The 23,375-nt window shown below is 39.8% G+C and overlaps 1 protein-coding gene across 3 annotated transcripts in view; it reads left to right on the top strand.

The window, feature by feature from the left end:
• Positions 1–1,346: 1,346 nt before the first annotated feature.
• The window catches only part of ANAPC5 (anaphase promoting complex subunit 5), a 37,251-nt gene continuing 15,222 nt past the window's right edge, over positions 1,347–23,375 (top strand). The window contains exons 1-11 of one of the 3 annotated variants that reach the window (XM_008570464.1): positions 1,347–1,624; positions 4,639–4,718; positions 5,197–5,306; positions 6,144–6,336; positions 8,283–8,349; positions 10,541–10,642; positions 11,668–11,858; positions 15,885–15,966; positions 16,632–16,721; positions 18,238–18,380; positions 19,510–19,645. In XM_008570464.1, coding sequence (XP_008568686.1) covers positions 1,418–1,624; positions 4,639–4,718; positions 5,197–5,306; positions 6,144–6,336; positions 8,283–8,349; positions 10,541–10,642; positions 11,668–11,858; positions 15,885–15,966; positions 16,632–16,721; positions 18,238–18,380; positions 19,510–19,645 — 1,401 coding nt within the window. In that variant the 5' untranslated portion in view covers positions 1,347–1,417. Of the gene's footprint in view, positions 1,625–4,638; positions 4,719–5,196; positions 5,307–5,619; positions 5,636–6,143; positions 6,337–8,282; positions 8,350–10,540; positions 10,643–11,667; positions 11,859–15,884; positions 15,967–16,631; positions 16,722–18,198; positions 18,381–19,509; positions 19,646–23,375 lie in introns of those variants that run through there. The other 2 variants (XM_008570463.1, XM_008570465.1) reach the window with 2 other exon arrangements.

Genomic DNA, 23,375 nt, shown 5'->3' with positions numbered 1-23,375 from the left:
TTCCTATTCAGGATTTTAAGGTTGAATAGAAGTTTATACCACAAACACTCTTTGTTAACCTTTATTTTATGTTATACCCAATATGCAAAAAGATCCTGAGAGAGCTTTTAAGATTTTAAGCATGTTTTTTCATAAAGAAAAGGGGAGAGGGGATATAAAAATAAACTGAGGCAAAGAAAGAATTTTGCTTAAGTATTAAATTCCCTGCAAAAGCCAGCTTCCCTTTTTACAAATAAAAGTTACGCAATAATTGTGTATGGTAACTAAAATGTAGAGTTCTCAAGATGTGGAAGTTCACTCGTATTCCAGGCTATCAGTGGCTTCTTTTCCTATATGTATCTGCCTCCTTTTGTTTTTATGTTAATATGTTAATAGCACATATTCATTCATTATTCATTGAGACAGCAAAAACCAGGTACTAGGCACAGTGTGTGCACATGTGTAGCCAAAGTTGAATTGTATGTGGCTCTTTCAAGAGACAAAAAGACTAATAGGGATGGCAAATCATTAGTAACAATAATGCAGGCTATAAAGAACTAAGTATCTTTGGAGAGGTACAGATGAATGGAGGGAGAATTGTGAAAAACCAGACTGAAAATATTGGCTGGGGATTGATCTTGGAGGGTTCTGAACACCAGACTATGGATTTTGTAGGTAGTTAGGTGGGAAACAGACTCACCACAGGGAGGTGATCGTGTTTATCTTCTATCTCACATATGGATAGATGGCCATTTGCAACCTGACCTGGATGTATGCAAATGGCATTTGTCTTTAAAAAGACAAAGAATTAGGTCTGCCCGGTTAGCTCACGTGGGAGAGCTGGTGCTGGAAACACCCAGGTTACGGGTTCGGATTCCCTGTAGTGGCTAACCGACAATAAAAAAAAAAAAAGGTGAAACTCCCAAACTTCTAGTTTAAAAATTGTTAACCCAATGAATTGAATACATAATTTAAAGATGCAAATTTAATTTCGTTGGTTTTAGGCATAATTATTTAAAAATTCAATTTTAATTATTTTCAAATTAAATGAACAAATGGACTGCCCCGCAGCCCCTTCAGCCCCAGGGCCCCAAGCATCGACTCTCCCTTTCACTCAGTCTCTGTCCACATAGCCCGGGAACCTGCTGTTCTTCGGCAAGAGTTTCTGTAGGGTACCAGTGTTTTGGTGCACTATCTTTGCCCCACCCCTCACCACACTCTTAGGCGTTCTTATTGGCTGGAGTCCTCCCATGTGCTCTGACGGGCTGGTCTGGTTGGCCGACCGCATGCCGCGAGCACAGGGATGCCTGTTTCTTGGGATATGATTCCGGTGGGCGGAGGCGTAGGATGGGTTAGTGTGCGCCGAAAGGCGGAAGCGCGGCGTGGCGCGGCGCGGCGGGGCGCTCGGCCTGGCCTCGAGACTTTGTCTCGGGCCGTCATGGCCAGTGTCCACGAGAGCCTCTATTTCAATCCCATGATGACCAATGGGGTGGTGCACGCGAACGTGTTCGGCATCAAGGACTGGGTGACGCCATATAAGATCGCGGTGTTGGTGCTGCTGAACGAGATGGGCCGCACGGGCGAGGGCGCCGTCAGCCTCCTGGAGCGGCGGAGGCTCAACCAGCTGCTCCTGCCGCTGCTGCAGGTGAGGGGTGCCAGCCGGCTTCCGCTCACTCAGCAAACTTCTGCTGAGCACTTTGCTTTGTGCCGTACACCCCCCCAGGGCCTGGTGACACGGGATTCATCACATACCCTCAATAAAGATCGCTAATACTTACTGAGCGCTAGTACGTTTACGTGCACTTTTTTTTTTTTTTTTTTTTTTTTTTGCGGTTGCAGGCCTGGTTCAAATATTTATTAGTTGAGTGACTGGGGGAGAATTATATTCTCAAATCCTCTATCTTCTGTGAAATGGGACTACACATTTTACGTCCTGTGCATCGGAGACATAGATGAATCATACAGGTTTCCTACCCTAGAGGACCGTTATAAATAGTAATAATGACATAAAATTAACAACGAGCATTGATTGAGCACTTACTGTGTACTAAGCACTTTACATGTCGTATTTCATTTTGCAGACTCAGGTCGCAGCTCCTCTACTTACTAGCTGCCACTTGGCAAGTTCCTTAACCAATTTGGGTCTCAGATTTGTCTCTGTAAAATGGGAGCAATAAAAGAAACTATATCATTAGCATATGGTAAACGCTCAACCGGTGTTAACTGATGTTTTCAATATAGTAAATGTTCAATCAGTGTTCACTGATATTTTCATTTTAATGTGTTCTCATAGGGCATGTACCTTCCCCTATATCAGATGTGGCTTTTCCATTTATTTGTGTGATTATGTGATTTGTCTGTCTCTCTCCTCTAGGCTGTAACCTCCCTGAGGGCAGTACTTTGTCCTGTTTTGTACTAGCCCCCAAAAGCCTAGTATAGTGTCTGAGTAGTTATTGTGGAATGAATGAAATGTTATATACCCTTCTAGAAGTGGACAGGTGTACTCAGGTGAATGGGGAGGACTTCGTAGAAAAAAGTGGAATGCTAAGTTGGGCCTTGAAGGATGAGCAGTTGTCTTTTGAGGAACAGTGGTAGCAGAAACAGATCTGGGGTCCTGGGCCCCATGGGGTCTTAAAAAGTAAAACGAATAAAATTAGTACTCAGAGTTGCATTTCTGCCACTCAATATAGTTTATAAAGGGTTTGTTTAAAAAAAAATCATCACATGTATTTTTGGGGGAGGGGAATGGGAGGAGAGGGGAACTGAGGACATAGTGGTTAAGTGGCTTGCCCAGTTAAATAAAAGAGGTGACATCTCTATTATGTATAGCTCCCAGTTCTATCCACATTATTTCCCCCCATTATTCAAATAAAGGTCATAATACTAAAAATTTGATAAAGAGAGAAAGGAAAACATAATCCTGGTGTCTTAACTCTCACCTTCCTGCCTTTTGCTCGTGCTGTTTTTTGCTGTCTGGGATTCTCCTTTTTGGTTTTTTGCCTGGGTAGCTACTATATAGTTTTAATCAAAGTGTATATAGATTTCATCTAGTAACATTCCAACCAGACCTCAACTCCTTTACTTTTTGTTTGTTTGACTTTTTTTTTTTTTTTTTTTTTTTTAAAAAGATGACCGGTAAGGGGATCTTAACCCTTGACTTGGTGTTGTCAGCACCACGCTCACCCAGTGAGCAAACCGGCCATCCCTATATGGGATCCGAACCCATGGCCTTGGTGTTATCAGCACCGCACTCTACCGAGTGAGCCAAGGGCCGGCCCCTGTTTGTTTGACTTTTAAAATTAGTTAATTTGTAACCATTCAGCTAATACACAAAAAGTTCATTGTTAAAAACTTCAAATAATATAAAAATTGATGGAGTGAACGCTTATAGTTCTTCTGCATGCCCTCCAGTACTATTTATTCCCTCTCAGAGATTATCATTATTAACATTAATTCAATCTGTAAGGCCCCATAGAAGACTCCAAAGGAGGCACTCCCTAAAACATGGTGCTTTTCTCTTCCGGGCCCTAACAATCTCACCGGGCGCCAAGGTGCAGCCTATCAGAAATCATTACCCGCCCCCGGCCAATCAACTACCGCTCCGTGTACTGACCACCCTTTCCCCCAAACCGGCTCTATATAAATGTATGCTTCTCCCCCGAATAAAGCGGAACTTCTCCGATGAACGGTCAGCTCGGGTCCTGTCGTCCTTTCACAATCAACTATTTATTGAATGCCATTTTGGAACGGATCCAACTACAGTTTTATATATATGTGTATGCTTCTAATTGCTTTTTTTTACATACATGCTACTTCTATAGCTTGGTCCTTTCACTTCACAAGTCTTGGAGATCTTTCCATGTACATTTGAATATTCTTTTTAATAGCTGCATTGTATTTCACAGTAAGAAAAGCAACATAATTTAACTCTTTATTATACATGATAAATTCAGTCTTTATTGGCTTACAGGTTCTTTTCAGTTTTTCTTTATTTCAAACAATGCATGTCAAACATAACTTCCCCAGAAGTGGAATTGCTGGGTTTTCCACATCTAAAACTAGCATATATACTATCAATTTACTCTCTAAAAAAGATTCAATCTTTAGTTTTAAACCTCAGCTACCTTGTAATCTTCTTGTCCCTGGTAGTACTTTTTAATGGACTTTAGCACATAGTATGTCCCTACCTTACAAGGTTTGGGGAAGGATCAAATGAAATTACCTTTGTAAGAAATAGAACACCTACATTTGTATAGTATTTTCCAGTTTACAAAGCACTTTGTGTTATTTTAATCTTTGCCACAAACAAGGGAGATGCTTATTATCTCCGTTTTACTGATGAAGGAAAATAGGGCTCAGAGAGGTTCCAATTTTGATATGATAACAAAGCTAAGAAGGAAAGAAGGGTGGATACTCGAATTATAAATCCTATGCTTTTTTTTTTTTCCATTTTAGATCATTTCACTGACTAAACAAAAATGGTATTCAGATGTGAAGTATTACTCTAGCATTTTAGGTAGTTAGAAAAACCTTGATTTGAGATTACGTGTTTGGAATGATTATTCAAGCAAAGGAGTTGATAAGTGAATTTATGTTTTTAGTTCTCTATTAATCTTCAGCTCCTTAAAATTTGTCTGTAACTCTCTTTCCTTTACTCAGGGTCCAGATATTACACTGTCAAAACTATACAAGTTAATTGAAGAATCTTGTCCTCAGCTGGCAAATTCAGTACAGATCAGGTAAACTTCATTTTCTTCTGTATATATATGAAAAAGGTGTCAAGATAGATGAAAATCACAAAAGGGTATGTGGTAATTAATTCTTTAAAGAGATACCTTTATTATTCTAGGTTGTTTTTCTAAGTACCTTTACTTAATTTTATTTTAAATGGATAACATTAAACATACTATTTTGCAGCTTTCCCCCCAAAATTTATTATTCTATGTGGTTCTACCTCATTCTTTTTAGTTGTTGTGGAGAATTCCATTTTTGCTGGCTGATATATTGACAAACTTATGATCAAGAAAACAGCAATGATACTTTGCAGAAGTATGGGAGTAACATTTGGATTATGAAATTTGTTTTATGTGCCACCATTTTATACTAATCACTGAATTGCCTTTAAAATAGATTTATTTTAGATAATTGAGGAATATGAAATGTGGGAAGATGTTCAAAGGGCCTTCCTAAAATATACACCTCAATTTTCTCATTCAGAATCAAACTGATGGCTGAAGGCGAATTGAAGGATATGGAACAATTTTTTGATGACCTTTCAGATTCTTTTTCTGGAACTGAACCAGAGGTTCACAAAACAAGTGTAGTAGGTATGAAACTCATTCTAAGAAGAGCAGAGTATTTTCATTTAAGTGAGCAGCTTTCTAAGTCACATCTAATGTTACTCTGCTATACATGTGAACAAACTCAATGGGGATGTTAGACATTTTGTAGTTTGTATTTATTGCCTTGCCATTTTGATCTACATTTAAATAACTGACTTGTAGAAAAGCACCTTCTGTTTTGTCTACAATAGTCAGAGTCAGAGCCTGGTCCTGGGGTTTTTAGGGTTTCCCAGCTCTTTGTCACAGTCCTCTGGATCACTTGCCTGCATTGTACAACTATAAGTGAGGGTCAGCAACGAAACTTATGAAGAGAGGTAAGTAAAAATATATTATTGACGTAGCATATAAGGCAAGGGTGTACACAATATTTCGTGATGCTTTTCTGTTAGCTTTGTATCCATGCTCCCTCCACCTGACTTTTTTGCATGTTATTTATTGATCTCCATGTGCCAGACTCTGGACATACAAGATAGACATGGACTTTCCTCATATGGAGATTACATTCTGGTGGGGGAAGCCAGATGGTAAAAAGTAAACACATAAATGAAATAATTTCAGATAGCTATAGCAGCCATGAAGAAAATAAAATGGAGGCTGGGAGGGATAGAGATGGTGGAGTAGGGGTGGGAGGATTGAGTCCTGAATGGGAAGAAACTAGCTTTGTAAAGGATGGAGGAAGAACATTCCTGGAGGAGGGAATGGCAACTGCCAAGTGTCTCTTTTTGATTTTTTTGAAGGAAGAATTATGACAAATAGTCATTGCTATTCTGTAGCCTGGATTTCAGTTAATGCTTTTGCTTTGTCTATGGTCTTATTTTGTAGGTTTGTTTCTGCGTCACATGATCTTGGCCTACAGTAAGCTTTCCTTCAGTCAAGTGTTTAAACTGTACACTGCCCTTCAACAGTACTTCCAAAGTGGTGAGAAAAAGGCAGTGGAGGATGCTGATATGGAACTGACCAGCAGAGAGGAAGGCGAAAGAAAAATGGAAAAAGAAGAACTCGATGTGTCTGTAAGGTAACGGGTTTTTCTGGCATGAATCCGTTTCCTGTGAAGTAGCATAATTTCAAGCTCAGTAAATCCTCACTAACTCAGTTCATGTGCTGGCTGTCCCCTTGTTGCCCTTCCAGATCCGGGAAATTGACTCACGTGGCTGCGTCTGTGTGCTCCTTGCTCTGACTTGGGATTGGTCAGTGGGAGGCACTGGTGGGAAATCCAGGGGGCTGAGGATAGTGAGGTCAGGGTGTGGATTCACTGACTCCCTTCCTTCGGAGTCCTGGGGGGCTGCAGCTTCTGGCAGGTCTTCCCAGGCCTGAGGTGTAAAGGTGCTCCTCTTACACCAGCCCTAGGGATTGTATTGTCCCTTATGGCTTCTTTGTCCCCTGCCCCTACTTGTATAAGTGATCCTTTGTTAAACTCTCTCAAATTACCCAATTTGAATGGGCCATTTTCTTTTCTGTGGGGACCTTGACCAATAGCATTCATTACGTTAGACTGAACTTGATTAATTCAGTGAAAGTTCATTGAATACCTACTAAGCTTTACACACTGGGGAAGTGCTGCCACACTACTAACCTCGTTGTTCAAGCTCAAAACTGGGGAGTGTCCTTGCTTCCTCCCTGTCCTGCACCCCAACAGCCAGTAGGAACTGGCTTCAGTAGGAACAGGGTTCAGTCCTTCCTCCCCAGTATATGTAGAACTTGTTTGCTTCTCTCCTGGCCACTGCTGCCCCCAGAGTCTAGGCACTGAATCTCTTTACTGGATGACTGCTCTAGCCTAACTGGTGTCTTGCCTCCACTCTTGTCTCTCTGCAGTCTGTTCTTCAGGTGGCATCCAGGGGAACCTTTAGGAATGGAAGTGAAGTCACAGCACTTTTCTGCCATAAACCCTGCATTGACTATGCTGGGAATTTAGACAGAAATCTGAGCTTACCGTGGCCCCTGTGCCTGCATGATCTGGCCCCATCGTCCTCCCTGACTGCTTTCTTTATTCTCCCCTTCACTCTCAGCAGTCTGACAGCTCTGGCTTTCTTTCAGTTTCTCAAATAATCCAAGCCAGTTTCTGCCTCAGGTTGCCTGGAATGCTCTTCCCTGGCTTTTCCCCTCATTTCCCTTTCACTATTCAGAGTTCAGCTCAGATGTGCTCAGGCAGCCTTCCCCGACCACGTATCTGAAGTAGACTCCGGCCCAAATACTTTCAGCTTCTTTATTTCCTTCACACCTCCCATCACTAAATAACCTTTTAAATTTACTTGCTTACTTTTTTATCTTTTACCCTGTCTCCTCATCCCTTCAGAGCTAAAACCTTTCTCTGTGTTGTTTTGCTGCATTTTACCCTGTGCTTAGTATAGTGACTGCCGTGATACCACACACACACTCTCTCTCTCTCTCTCTCTCCCCTTGTCTCTCTCTCTCTCTTTCTCCCTCTCTGTCACTCTTCATATTCCCTGCTTTTGAGGAGCCCATAGTCTGGTGAGAAAGACTGACATGTAAACAGATCATTACAATACAGTGTGTTCAGAGCCCTGAGAGAAGTAAGTCCCACCTGCCCTAAGTAGTCTGGCTTACCCCCTGGGTGGTGGTGGGGTGACATTGTGTGTAGATAGGAAATGCTTTTGTGTACTTCCTATGAGTTGCCTTTGTACTGTTATGTGATTTGTTCAGCATCTCCTGGGAGCAAGAAGATAATTATACCATTAAGTGCTTGCAAAAACTAAGTTCCTTGTGGTTACTTACAAATGCTTCTTATCTAGTGGAAAGACAGTACAGCACTGGGTTAAGAGTTTGGCTCTGAAGTCAAACCACTGGGTTTGAATATTGGCTTCTCTGCTTATTCCCTGTGAGAAGAGATAATTAATTTAAAGTTTTTGAACTCTTCTGATACAAGAATCTATTTGACTTTGAAAATGTTACCATTTTCACTCTTGTGTAATTCTTTACTATTTTTGTTCTTACTTTTTCTAGAGAAGAGGAGGTATCTTGCAGTGGTCCTCTGTCCCAAAAACAAGCAGAATTTTTTCTTTCTCAACAGGTATGTTAATTCTGTAATTTATCATGAACTTTTAAAAAAATCCTGTAATATTACACGTCAGGGCATATGCCTGTTAGGTTAGTAGGTTTATTAGGGAATTTGCATTATCCTTTACTCTTGGTCCTCGCTTCTTCACTAATATTGCAGTTTTAGATATGTGTCCCTTTCTATTTTGTGAGTGATTTAAGTTTTCTACTAAAGTTGTAATACAGATTCATTCAGTAATGGTATATGACTAACATAGCCCAAAAAACATGTGATTTGCTCTTCTTCCTCCAACATTTTATTATTGCTGTTTTCAAACATAAAGAAAATTTGAAAAGCATTGTACAGTAAATACCCATGTACCCATTTCCTAGATTCTGTAGTTAATATTTTGCTCTATATATCACATACCTAGCCATGCTCTAGCCAGCCTCTATTTCATCTTATTTTTTGATGTATTTCAAATTGTAGACATTAGTACAGTTGGTTCCAAACATTTCTTGTTGCTGCTTTTGAGCCATATTTTTTTCACAAGCTGAACATTTTTCTCTTACGTTATTTTCAGCATAGAGTTTTTATTTTTTACTCTAGTTTTCCCTCATTTTGTTATGAATTTTCTTTCTGCAGAAAGATGTAATGTTTATATCTAGGTAAAAGTGATGGAATCACCTCTGCAGATTAATTTAAAACAGTTTAGAAAAACCCATCTGTATATAGTTGGTTAACTACTGAGGAAAAACAGCTGGATCTTCCCGTCACCCTCACACCTAAGTACATTACAGATGGATTAAAGGGTTATATGTAAATATTTAAAGCCATAATTAGACTAGAAGGAACTACATATTAACTTTTAACTGACCTCTGGGTGTGGAAAGAACTTTCTAAACATGAAAGCCGTGGAAGAAAAAAATCGGAGATCATTTGACTTTTCAGCCTAAAATTTAAAAACGTCTGCATGTCAGAACAGGTTCTAACAAAATGAAAAGGCAAACAACAGGATGGGAAAAAGTATTTGCAATAAATATGACAGTGAAAGGGTTGATACTTTTTCTTTAGTAATTATATCTTCAAAGACTATTTGATGATGAAACAAAGTTTACAATATATTAAATAAAGAGAACAGGAAGTAAAGTAACATTCTAATTTTGTTAAAATTACGTGTGTGTACTCATATAGAAAAAAGACTGGGATAAGACACACTAAAGTGTTAATAATGTTATTTCTGGGTGGTGGGATTACAAATGATTTATGTTTTCTTCTATATGCTTTCCATATTTTTGGAATTTTCTATAATGGTATATAGTAAATTAAAAATGGAATTAGAGGGCCGAGCCCATGGCGCACTCGGGACAGTGCGGCACTGGGAGCGCAACAGCGCTCCTGCCGCGGGTTCGGGTCCTATATAGGCATGGCCGGTGTGCTCACTGGCTGAGCGCGGTGCGGCCGGTCTCAAAAAGGACAAAAAAAAAAAAAAATGGAATTAGAAAAAAAATGGTATTAGAAATTATTGTTACTTATAAAAAAAAACTTATCTAGATATTACTAGATAAAATATTTATAACCCAGTTAAGTATAAACATTTAATTTGAAATTAATATTCTACATATTTTATATAATAATTGCCGATATTATCCATAAGTAATAAATAACTAGGGTGGGGTAGGGTAGCTGTGTGCCACAAGGCCCTTTGCAGGCACTGGAGAAACACATTACTTGCCTGGAAGGAGCTTACAGTCCGGGATGGGGTCAAACTGGATATTTTCATATAACTTGATAAGTGCTACAGGAAGGGTAGGTGCAGAGGGCTTATGGGAGCATATAGGGGCTTATAGGACCTCACCTAGTCTAGAAGATGACAGGAGCAGGTGGCTGAAGTCTATATTGGGACCTGAAGGATGAGCTAGGCATGGTCATAGGTTTATTAGGCATGGGGGGAATATGCAGAGGGGAAATGGTAGTTGAGAGCTTGGTGTTTCTTCTTGAGGAAGAAAATAGAATTCTGTGTGGTCAAGATGAGATGATGTGGTAGGTTCCACCTTTATTGTATTTGGAGTGAGGGGCAGCAAGCTAAGGCTGGTGAGATAAGAGGCCAGACCCTGAAAGGACCTCTGTAGAAAAGAAAATAATAAGGTGATGGTAATTGGTATATATTTCCATGTGTTTATTGACCATTTCTTTTTAAGGAGTTGTCATTTTTAAATTTCAGGCCTCTTTGTTAAAGAATGATGAGACTAAAGCCCTCACTCCAGCTTCCTTGCAGAAAGAATTGAACAACTTGTTGAAATTTAATCCTGATTTTGCTGAAGCGGTGAGTCTTTCCCAGAATTTGTTGCTGAATTGGAGAAGAATGACAAGGCTACTCTTTATAATGAAAGCCATGCAATGAGGATCTGTCCTTGGCCCAGGTTCTTGAAAGAAATCATGTTGTTGGCAAATAAGCAACTCAACATAGGTTGTAAAGCTCCCCCCATCCTCTTCAGTCTAATGATCTCTTTCATTCATCATCTCTCTGATGTGAATTTTGGACAGGAGATGATAGAATAGACTGATCAAAAAACTTTCCCTCCTCCTTTTTTGTCAGTGATATTTTTGGTTTTGTTTTGTTTTTAAAGTTTCAATAATTCCTTTCCTTATTGGATTTTTTACTCTGAAAACTTTCTTTTTGGTGGCTGGCTGGTTCAGGAATCTGAACCCTTGATCTTGGTGTTATCAACACTGCACTTTAACTGAGCTAACTAAAAACTTTCTTAACACCGTCTGGATTTGACATCTTAATTCATGTGTAGAAATATATCCATTTTGCTTCTTAGTGACTGGGATCTGTCCATTAGGAGAGACTTTAATTCAGTGACTCAAAACAAAATGAAAATAATTAACGTAGTAAACTAGTAAAAGTCTCACTGTATTTTAAGTTGGACATTTAGAAAAATTAATTTTATAATCTGTATGTGAATTCAGGTTTTAAGATCTTTATTTTCGAGCTTACAGTGTTCCTTAATACCCAAACTAGGTGAGGCCCGCTATCCTCCTGTGTCACTCATGGGTCCTAATATAAGCAGTGGCATAGTGTGTGTATATTTAGGATAAAACTGGCACAAATACTAACAAAACTCCTGTTTTTCATTTGAGACTTCCTCTGAGGGAACTGTGCCAAGCCAGTGTATCCCGAACTTCTTTTATTCTGCCTGTTGGGAAAAGATGGAGCTAAATTATGACTGTCCTGTTAGAAGGGGAGGGTATACACAAGTTTCTACAGCCAGCGGAACTCTCTGCAGTAGTCTTGCACAAGACGAAGTAGAACATTTAAAATATGTTCACTATTTCTTGTTTTAGCATTATCTCAGCTACTTAAACAACCTCCGAGTCCAAGATGTTTTCAGTTCAACACACAGCCTCCTTCATTATTTTGACCGCCTGATTCTTACTGGAGCCGAAAGCAAAAGTAACGGGGAAGAGGGCTATGGCCGGAGCTTGAGATATGCTGCTCTGAACCTGGCTGCCCTGCACTGCCGATTCGGTCACTAGTAAGTTTGTAGACTTTTGTCCATGCAGAAATTGAAGAAACTAACTCTCACATGTTAATTGAGATGTATTTTTTAAAATAATGAATTAGTAAAAAAGAAGAAGAAAAGAAAGTAAGAGACTTTTTAACTTGGACTTGCCAATTACTTCCAAAGAGGGAACCTTTTTGCCCGGGAACAACGGTTGATGAAAACCTTTTACCTAAATATTCTGCCCCCTGGTGTCCCTATTTAGCATTACTGTCTTAGTGCCTGGCCTATTTCTTTACTTCGAAGAACAACAGCCATTCAGTGGAAAGGAAATTAGGTCATTAGGCCACAGGTTCCCAAAAGGATTTTTCGGAGGTAATAATGGACATGCAAAAGCTATTTTAAGTATTTCAAAAAGCCAAGTGGAAGTTATGCCTTTACCTGATAAAAGACTGCATAGGCTTACTAAAAGTCACTTTTGCTTTTGGGTGGAATTCAGGCAGCTTAGTGAGGTGACACTGGTTTTTTCTGTTGCTAAGATATGACTGTTTTTAATGAATAAATCGGAAAATCGACCACTTATTATTTAGTAAATAGAGTTAGGTAGATTAAAAAAAAAACTTCAAAAACATGGAGGCAGTTTTGGAAATAGTGAAATGATGTGAATAATGATGAATGGTGAAAGATAGGAAATTACTAACTGAAAGCATTTCCCTGTCTGTCCACCCTCCTCCCGCCCTCCCCATGGCTTTTTACTAGTTGAGAGAAATGCGCTCTCTGCTCTATATGTCTTTGAATAGAGACTCCAGGGGATATTAATGGGAGTGTAGTATATAAAGTTTAAGGATTAAGACTTCCATCCCTTTCTTTGTGGGCCAGGCAACACTCAGAGAATTCTATTAATTTTTGGTTGTCAGGGACATAGACAAGCTGGAGCTTGTGTAGGGGACAGTCTCAGGGTATTAAACATTCAAAGCTTAGTATATAAAGTTTAAGGATTAAGACTTCCATCCCTTTCTTTGTGGGCCAGGCAACACTCAGAGAATTCTATTAATTTTTGGTTGTCAGGTTTTAAAAGGGACATAGACAAGCTGGAGCTTGTGTAGGGGACAGTCTCAGGGTATTAAACATTCAAAGCAATGCTGTATAAATAACGTGGGAAGGATGTGAGAACGTTTAGCCTGGAGAAAAAATGACTTAGCCAAGCATGTGTTTCACATCTTCATGTAGTAAAAGGTCATGCGAAAAGGGCTTAGACTGATCAAGGGTGTGGCTACTAGAGAAGATTGAGAGCTGGTAAGTGCAAGTTAAAGGGCAAAATGTTTTTGCTTATTATAAGGAAGAGGTTTCCCCATATAGAACACTCTGAGAAAAGTGTCAGTGAAGTGCTCATGCCTAGACCAGGGTTGTCATCAAGGGAATTCAAGGATCAGATTGACATTTGTACCTGAAAATGTTGAAGGGTACTCCAAACTCTATGATTTTGCGAGTTTTTTATATCTTGTATTAACTACTTTTTGTCCTCCCAGCTTTAGTAACCTCTTGATCAGGGCCTTTCATTTTTTTATGAACTTGTAAATAACAGCAACATTATTTGTAATATTCACCAATAACCTACTTCTATGTTAAAAATTGCTTCTCTTAGGACTTGGTAATTTGTATGCAGCCTTCTAGATACAAGTTATTTTTTGATGTGCAGAATTTCTTTATGTTTACAGTATTATCAATTAGCCATGCAGCTAATTGCACAGAATACAAAAGAGGAGGGGTGGGTTTTTATTAATGTGCTTATTCTTAATCCTGATTTACCCAGGTCCATGCTTTTGTTTCTCGTCCTGGATCTGTGTAAATCTTTGTCACCTAGCTAAAAGGATGTGGAGATTACTTGAAAATCTTTATAGTTGTTTATTGAGCATCTACTGTATACCAGGCACTGTTCTAGGTGCTGGGGATACAGCAGCAAAAAAAGAGAAAAAACACCATGTTATGGAGCTTATGGTGGGGAGATAGACAATAAGCAATGCCAAACAAATTGTAATGTGTTAGGTAGTGATAGGTCAGGATTAGCGGATAGAAAGTGATGCTGGGGAGGGCTGTTGTTTTCATAAGGAACACTCTTACTCCAGACAGATGCACAGATCACTCCCTCCCTCAATTTGTACAGCTCTGTTTAAATATTAAGGAAGCAGATCAGCTGTCTCTGATGTCTGCTAACTTAGTATTTGAGCAGAGATTTAAAAGAATTGAGGGAATGAGCTGTGCATGTATCTGCAGGAAATGTTCAAATCAGTGAGAATGCAAGTGCAAAGGGGCTGTTGTTTTCATAAGGAACACTCTTACTCCAGACAGATGCACAGATCACTTCCTCCCTCAATTTGTACAGCTCTGTTTAAATATTAAGGAAGCAGATCAGCTGTCCCTGATGTCTGCTAACTTAGTATTTGAGCAGAGATTTAAAAGAATTGAGGGAATGAGCTGTGCATGTATCTGCAGGAAATGTTCAAATCAGTGAGAATGCAAGTGCAAAGGTCCTGAGGCAGGGGTTTACTTGGCATGTTTGAGGAGCAAGCAGTGTGGTTGGAGTACTGCAAGTAAGCGAGGAGGAGTAGAGGCGAATGAGGCTGGAGAGGCGATGGGTCAGAGCATTAGAGTCCTGTTGGCCAGGTAAGGACATTGGCTTTTACTCTTAGTGGGAAGGCTACAGATACTTCTGCTTTGGCATTTTGAAAACAGTAGACATCTGGTCCATTTTAAATATTATAAACAGTTTGCCTCTTGCTCTTTTACTGAAATTTTTTATCAGAGGATTTTCTGATTAGCAGTGATGGAAAATCATAAGATCCCTCAAGGATTTGCCTGACTTTCTTGAAGTTTCTGTGTTAGTGACCTACCTTTTCTTCTTACCTGGGAAAAATACAATCTCTCTTTAGTCCTGTTTTAGCATACCATCTATACAGTTCTCTCAAAAGCCTTTTTTCTAAGCTTTACATTATTTATTTGGTCATCAAATGTTCCATGAAGTTAAATCAACTGATATTTGAGGTTGCATGTGTGAAGGTATGTTTCATGCTCTTGAGCAGCTTATGTTTTGGAGCATTGCATTATTCTTAACATTAAAAGGGACTTAAAAGAAGTGTAAAATAGGTAAAAATGTATTTGGTTTCTTTATTTGAACAGTTATCTAGAAAAAAATTCAGCTCTACCCGATTAAAATTACTCATGTGAGGCTATTGCTAGTGTTGGAAGAAAATTCCTTGTGTAAGTTTTTCCTTAAGTAAGTGACACCCAAGAATTTCTGATCCTATTTTGAGATCTTCAGTGACCCAGTGTTTGTAAAACTTCTGTGGCTTACCATTGGGAAATTGAAAATTGAAGACATAGGCTGTGCCATGTAGAGATTTATAAACTAGTTGATGAAATAAAACTAACACAGGTTAAATAAATAGAAGGTGATAAAGTAAGCATTGCAAGGTGGGGTACAGACAACATTTCTGTGGGTGTTATCAGAAGTGAGCTCAGTGAGGCTGAGAATAGTTGGACTTCCACAGAAGTTGAGAGGTTGGGGGAGACATTCCAAATGGAGGGAAATCACATAAGTGGGGAAAAAAAAAAATCTCAGAAGTGGAAATCCTTAAAATACTTACTAGCTCTGAAAAAATGATTACTACATGCATTTATTACTGTTACAAATGCATGTAGTAAAAAAAAAAGAAATCATGCAGAAGGGAATGCAATGAAAAGTAAAATATGTCCCCTCCTGCCTCTTCCCCTCAGAGGAGGTCAACTAAAATTAACATCTTAGGAGCAGAGATAAAAGCCATTTCTTCACACTCCTTTTAGTAGAAATTAACCTTAGAAGGGACATATTCTGTATCTCCATTATTACTGTTTCCTTCTGCTGGGGTTGGGGCATGCCTCAGAAAATAAGCCCATAAATAGTTACAACTTCCAACCCAGAGACTGGCACTTGGATGAATTGTTTACAGATGACTTCCTGCTACCGTTGCTTATGCATGTTTGTGATTGTTAATCGGATATTAATGTTTAGTCTATCATTAGTCAACAGGCAGAGCTCGCCCTGCAGGAGGCAATTAGGATTGCCCAGGAGTCCAACGATCACGTGTGTCTCCAGCATTGTTTGGTGAGGCCATCCTCTGGTCTTGGGAGTTTTGCACATGGGTTGAGTTGGCCTTCGGAAGACCCCATTTTAATTGGGTTGTTTTGCAGTTGGAGCAAAAGTCCTTAGCAGCAAAGGGATACTGGTTACGTGGTCATGGGAATTCAGAAAGGGCAACCCATATTTATTTATCTTTTTGATTATGACATTTGTTTTGCTTTTGGGGCATTTCTTGTCTATAAATTTTAATGCAACTTGTCATGAAAGAAGAGTAAGCTTTAACTGTCACATTTAACATTAGCATTAACAAAAAGACGCATGCTGTTCCTAGTAACTCGATGAGACATTGTCCTGTTAAAACATAATCACCAAGCACAAGTACAACACAGAAGTCATTTGACAATCACCTGAGAATTTCATTTCTCAAAGATCATATGTGGGCTTTATGCTTTTTTTCTGAAACTCCTGCTACTCGGGGCTGTCAGAGGTGAAGCAGATCAATGGCTTGTTTATTTTAGTCTGGTTTTAATATGTTTGACAGGTTTTATTCAGGTTCATAATTTGCGAAAGAGTACTTTAGAGGATTTATTTTGTCCCTTTTAAATTCTTTCTTATGTCCACATTGATATTTCACTAGAACATTAGCCATTACCACTGTTATGATATATTTTGATAATTTCTCTTGCCAGAGTTGGCTTTATGTGCTGGGGCAGAAGAGATCCGATAGCTATGTTCTGCTGGAGCATTCTGTGAAGAAAGCAGTACATTTTGGGTTACCGGTAAGGGTCATCTTTCTGTGAGATTGTTTAAATAAGTGGTGTTGAGCCTTTGTCTCTTTTTTCCATCCACCTTTGTCATGGACCAGTGATAGATTTAGAAAGGACATTTCAGTGTGTGGTTTTATTCTTGGTAGTTTCATAAGACTTCAGTTATTATCAAACCACTTGATTTTGTTTCGTAGGCTTCTCTCTGTTCTCTTTATCCTGATAACATCCGTGGAAGTTCCATTTATCAATCTGATAAGAGACCTTTGTTTAGTTTATTGAGTGACATTACCTTACCACATATTCACTTAGAAAAATTTTAGGCAAGGCTTATTTTTAAACCAGGGATTGGCAAACTTTACAGCCTCTGGGGTAAATATGGCTCTCTGTCTACTTACGTATGGCCTTCAAGCTAAGAATGGGTTTTATATTTTTAAATGATTGGGGGGATAAAACCAACAACAAAGAATATGCGACAAGAACCAAGTGTGGGCTACAAAACCTAAATTATTTACTCTCTGATCCTTTATAGAACAAGTTTGCTGATCCTTGTTTTAAACGGTTAAAGCCAGGAACCAAAGGGCAGATTTGTCCTTTCTCATTTTGAGTGACAGGGAAGGACCTGAATTATAGTCTTCAATGACGTAGACTGAGGAGCATTGAAAGGACATCATAGTCTACACATGAAGTAGTAACGACTTCTAGAATCTAGATTATTTTTGCTTGAAGAACCTTATTCTGTCTCAAAAAATATCTCCTGGAGACTGGACTTTAGGCAATAGGACTGCTTAAGCATTCTGTCTCATCAAGTTTGCAACAAACTTTAGTAAAATTGAAAATAATTTTGTATATGCTTTTTACATCTGCAAATTGTCCATGTGATTCACTTCTGGGAAAGGAAACATGTACAAAGTTGATAATAACTCCTTGAAATAAATGATAGACTTCTTAAGTACAATTTTTGCTATGGATTTAAGCTGACTATTTTTAGTTGAGCTTTCATCCTTGAAGAGTATGCTAGAAGTTAATGAAAAGATAACTTGTTGCTCATGTTAGGCCTTTTTTGATCTCCTATTACATATTGTGCCCAACACTGTTTGACATTTATTATTTCATTGTAATCCTTACAACAATTCTTTATGATATGTTTGATGCCCATTTTACAGATGAGGAAGCTGAGGCTTAGCTAAGAAGCTAAGTGACTGGCCCTAAGTCACACAGTAAGTAGCAGAGGCAGTATTTAAGTTCAGGTCCATCTAATGCCAAAGCCCTGGCTCTTTCCCATGTACCTTCTGCCTCTCTTCCAGCTCTGGTTTTTCAGGAACACATCTCATATGGGTCAGGGTTAAGGTTAGATTGTAGGTACTTTCCTTTTAAATAGTGCTGTCACTGTACGTGTGCTGAAATGTGAAATCCACCACATTTCTGAAGAGCAAAACAAATTCTGTCATGTAATCTCTATCTTGGGTCGTGGGTATATCTGTCCCCTTAGTACCTCGCCTCCCTGGGAATACAGTCCCTTGTTCAACAGAGAGCTTTTGCTGGGAAGACGGCAAACAAGCTGATGGATGCCCTAAAGGACTCCGACCTCCTGCACTGGAAACACAGCCTGTCAGAGCTCATCGATATCAGCATTGCACAGAAAACGGCCATCTGGAGGCTCTACGGCCGCAGGTAGGTCTTCAGGAAGACTGCCAAGGTGGTGGAAGTGTGAATCCTTTAGAGATAAGCAGGAGCTAGCAGACTGGTTCTATGAAAAGCCTGAAGGGCAAGGTGTTACCCCCCTTTGATGGAAATTGTTCATGCAGGGGATTAGAGAAAATGCTTTATAGTCTAAAAACATTTTGTATTCCACACAGACTTGGCAAAGTTTTTCCCATGCATATTCTTATTTACTTCTCCTCCTCGCAGCTGCACTGTGAGGTAACTGGTAGATGATCTCCATTCTGGGATGAGTAAACCAGGGTTCACACATCAGATCTGCCCATGATCACAAATGTAGTTAACAAGTGACAGAGCCAGGACTCCAACCCAGGTCATCTGACTCCAAGTACCACACTCCTCTGCCTTGAGACAGGAACCTCTCTTCCTGTTTGCAGGAGGCATGGTCCATGGCTACCCAAGTTGAACAACTCTTGAACCCCAAAGCTATTGTGTAAAGAAAGTTACTTTTCTGTTAACCAAGATGTTTTCTCTGGAATATTTCCAGTCTCATTGTTTACTTTTCCATTTAGCTACCTTTAGCTTGGGAGTAAGCTTCTGAACCAGATTTTAATCCTGGAGCCCTGTCGCTACTTCACCCCTTACCTGAACAATCTACTATTTCTAGGAATTCCATAATGAAAGAAAGTGCCTATTTTACCAGTTTTGTTTTTGTATTTCAGATAATTTTTTGGCACGGTGTGCTCTGAAACAGCTGCAGACACTGGCCACTGCTTACATTGCCAGAGCAGCCAGTGCCAGGATGGCATCGGGTCTGAATTTACCCGTGAAAGCTAATTAACATCCTGTGACCACAGGGAAAATCCGGGTGGGGTGGGGGGAGCGGGAGGATCTGGGAGCTTGGATCTCCCAGTTATGCCATAACCACTTCATGCTTCCTTGGGGGCTGAATAGCCAGGATGCTGTTCTACCCTCCCTGTCCTGAGGGCAGGATTGCTGGCATTGGGAACAGCTGCTCCCACAAAGCCAGAGCCTGCAGAGGGCTTAACTTCCTTGCATTTCCACTCAAGATAACCATAGGGTATAAGGGGCAGCCTAGGTCCGCTGATGAAAGGAAATCCTGTGCCCTCTCCTTACCCAGCACCATGGCACTGCAGCAAGCCCAGATGTTGCTGAGCATGAACAGCCTGGAGTCGGTGAACGGGGGCGTGCAGCAGAACAACACGGAGTCATTTGCCGTCGCTCTCTGCCACCTTGCAGAGCTACACGCGGAGCAGGTAGGTGGGTGGCTGGACTCCTGTGCTTCTGGAGCAATGGAGACTCTCCCATTTCTTTTCTCCAGATTTGAGAAAAGCCCTGGACATGTCTTGGACAGGTCTAGTTGATGCAGGTGGCTGACAGAGTGAAATCCCACTGGTAGAAATGTACTAAGTGTGGAGTCTGCAAAGTTTGTTAAATTTGGGATTGCTTTTGGCATCAGTGAAAGGAATAAGAGGTCAGCTATTTCCACGTAAAAAATGCAATAGAAAGGAGTCTTTGAAATTTAAGGTAGTAGAGGTGTGTGTGTTTACAGGAGAAGGGAGAGTGTAGTGAAAGTATAGCTAAAATGGTAATAACTAATGTTTGTTTTTACATTTGTTCTGTGGTAGGCCTTGTGCTCGGTATTTTATGTGTCTTATCTTACTGAATCCTTACAATAGCCTCATGAAGTCTGCTTTATTACTGTCTCTATTTCACAGAATAAGAAATTGAGGTCCATGGAGCTAAGTCCTATACCCACCACCAGTAAATATTTGAGTCAGGTCTCCAACCCAAGTCTGGTTGACTCCAAAGAAGGGCGGTGGGAATTGGACATAACCTTGACTTAGAGCCCAAGTGATTTTATGTGATTCTCTTATAGGGGATTATTTTAATGGTCTCTCATGCTGTTCTATGCTTCATCTTCCCTTTGCTCAAAATGTCTTCTTTAGTGAGAAAGAGATCAAGGAAACCTATTTTATCCAGATAGATAGCCTATCTCACTAAGCACTACCATGGCTATACGTACTTCTTTGAATCATTATTTTTCTCTACCTCTTTGTAGTATTCATTATTGTTAGATTGCATCATAACATTCAGTATTCCCCAGTCTGCAGCCTAAAGGTCTTTAGGTTGTTTCCACCCCTTTTAGAAGTCTAGAAATATTTCCCTCCACTAAACCTATTTTGGCGTTTTACAATCCCTTTAAGTAGCTGTGTAAACAAAGAGGATGGATGGGTTCTTCATCAGCTGCTTCTTCCTGTGCCTGGGAAGCACTGCCCAGGAGCGGCAAACCAGCTGTGCTTGCTGTTTGCTTCTCTCTAGGAATGGTGCACGTCCATCTTTTTCTCGCTTTTTCCTTCTTAGTGCCACTGGGACCTCTTTAACATCACTTCTCTTTCTCTCCTGGTGCCTTGGTTAAGAGGAGCATTTGGTGATGAATGAGTCAGGGAACATTCATTTAGGTATTTGATGTGAGCCTTGAGTGACTTTTTTTTTCTCAACAACTTTATTGAGATATAATTCATATGCCATATAGTTCACCCATTTAAAGTGTACCTGTGTAGCTTTTTGAGGTAGGATTCTCCCCACTGACCCCAACCTTATATAGTGGAATAACTTCCTTTCAGTTTTCTTTGAGTTATGTGGGGCAGAAATTATTTAATTTCTACTGGAATGGAAAACTACTTTACAAAACATGTTAGTCTTAATTCTTTAGCCCTGGAACTTTCTCCAAGCATTTGTTAGAGTTCTGTGACTATTCCTATGGGTAAGACCCTAGAAGTAACCATTTGCTTTGGATTTGTTAGTATTTCCATCTTCATCCCTGTTTCATCTCTGGGTTTATGTGAAAAGCCTGCTGACCCCATCATTGTTTGGCTGTGATGGCCAGGATGTATTAGGAAGCCTTCTAATGCACAGCTAGAAGGTAGTTGCCTCTTTATATCAAGTCACTCCCTTTTTCCCCTTTCTTCCACCTGCCTTAGAAAGATGTTTCTAGTTTTATTTTTTGTTTGTTTATTTTTCTGGCGGCTGGCCAGTGCAGGGAACCAAACTCTTCACCTTGGTGTTACAAGGCCACGCTCTAACAAACTGAGCTAACCAGCCAGCCCCTTTCTAGTTTTAGAATATCAACTGTGTGGATATACTCACTGGCCTGATGACTGTCACATTTTTTAATTGCACAGGTTAGACTCGCACCTATGAAATTAAGCTTGGCAGGCTGTGGTGAAGGCAGCTTTATCATGAGTCTCCATTTAGTTTTTTCTCTCCTTTGTTTCTGAACTGGATGCTGTACTTTGTTTTGTGGTATGGCATTGATTGGGTGAACCTGTAAAGAAATTATGGGGTTCCAAACTGTTTTCTGAGCTGCTTCTTATAATCTCAAGGGATAGAGTGAATTCTTTTTCTAAGACAGCTGGCCTCCTTTGCTCTTTTGAGTTGTTCTCGTACATCTTGTGTCATTCCTCTCCCAGCCGCAGGAGTGGCTGGTCACAATGGGAATGCTTTTGGGGGATACTGCAGTGTGCCCACTGTTCCCTCTGCTTGGTCTGAAGGTTTGACAACCCACCTAAATCATCATGTCCAACTCTTTGTGCCAGTCATGAAAATAATTGGCAAGATTGGCCAGTTAAAATTACAAGAATTAAAAGATTAATTACCTTTTATTGTAATTCAATGTAATTTCTGCTATTCACTTCAAATAAAAGATTAACTGAGCTTCTATGTAGACAGAAAGTGTATTACCTAATGAAAGGATTGGAACAAATTGAAAAACTTTTGGGGTCAGTAAGATAAACATGCTAACAATATGAGTGTAAAAAAGACATGAACATGTATTCCCGGAAAAAGCATAAGTGGCTCCCCAAAATGAACAAATTTCTAGCTAGTCATTGAAGAAATTAAATTAAAACAGTGAAATACTAGTTTCACTGATCAAATAGGCAAAGATGCTTAGATGCCAGAGGAGGAGAAGGGCATGGAGTGCTGGTATGAAAGTACTTGGTACATCTAGAGAATAATTTAGTAATATATATCAAAGATATCAAAGAACTTAAAAGCGCCTAGTATTTCTACTTCTAAGGTTTTTTTTTTTTTTTTCCTTTTTGTCTTTTTTCGTGACCGGTAACGGGATCGCAACCCTCGGTGTTGCACCTGCACCGCGCTCAGCCAGTGAGCGGGAACTGGTCTCTATATGGGATCGGAACCCTAGGTGGGAGCGCCGCCGGGCTCCCAAGTGCCGCACTCTACCGAGTGCGCCACCGGGCCAGCCCTACTTCTAAGGTTTTATCCTAAGGAAATAATTGGATGAGTATGAAAACCTGTATGCACCAAGATATTTATCGTAGTATTTTTATTTATTTATTTATTTTATTATTTTTTTTTTTTCTTAATTTTATTTGGTCGATATACAATGAGGTTGATTATTGTGGCCCATTACCGAAACCCCCCTTCCTCCTCTCTCTCCCCCCTCCCACCCAAAAATGTCCTTTCTGTTTGATTGTCGTATCAACTTCAAGGAGTTGTATTGTTAAGTCTTCTCCCCCCCCCGCCCCCGGTTTTTTGTGTGTGTGTGTGTGAATTTATTTATTTATTTTTAGCTCCCACCAATAAGTGAGAACATGTGGTATTTCTCTTTCTGTGCCTGACTCGTTTCACTTAATATAATTCTCTTAAGGTCCATCCATGTTGTTGCAAATGGCAGTATTTCATTCGATTTTATAGCTGAGTAGAATTCCATTATGTAGATATACCACAATTTCCGTATCCACTCATCCGATGATGGACATTTGGGCTGGTTCCAACTCTTGGCTATTGTAAAGAGTGCTGCGATGAACATTGGGGAACAGGTATACCTTTGACTTGATGCTTTCCGTTGCTCTTGGTATATTCCCAGCAGTGGGATAGCTGGGTCATATGACAGATCTATCTGCAATTGTTTGAGGAAACTCCATACAATTGTTCCTTATCTTTATTTTTAGAACAGTT

Source organism: Galeopterus variegatus, unplaced genomic scaffold (assembly GCF_000696425.1).
Source record: "Galeopterus variegatus unplaced genomic scaffold, G_variegatus-3.0.2 Scaffold604, whole genome shotgun sequence".
In the NCBI taxonomy this organism is placed as follows: Eukaryota; Metazoa; Chordata; class Mammalia; order Dermoptera; family Cynocephalidae; genus Galeopterus; species Galeopterus variegatus.
This window is presented reverse-complemented; position numbering and strand designations above follow the sequence as displayed.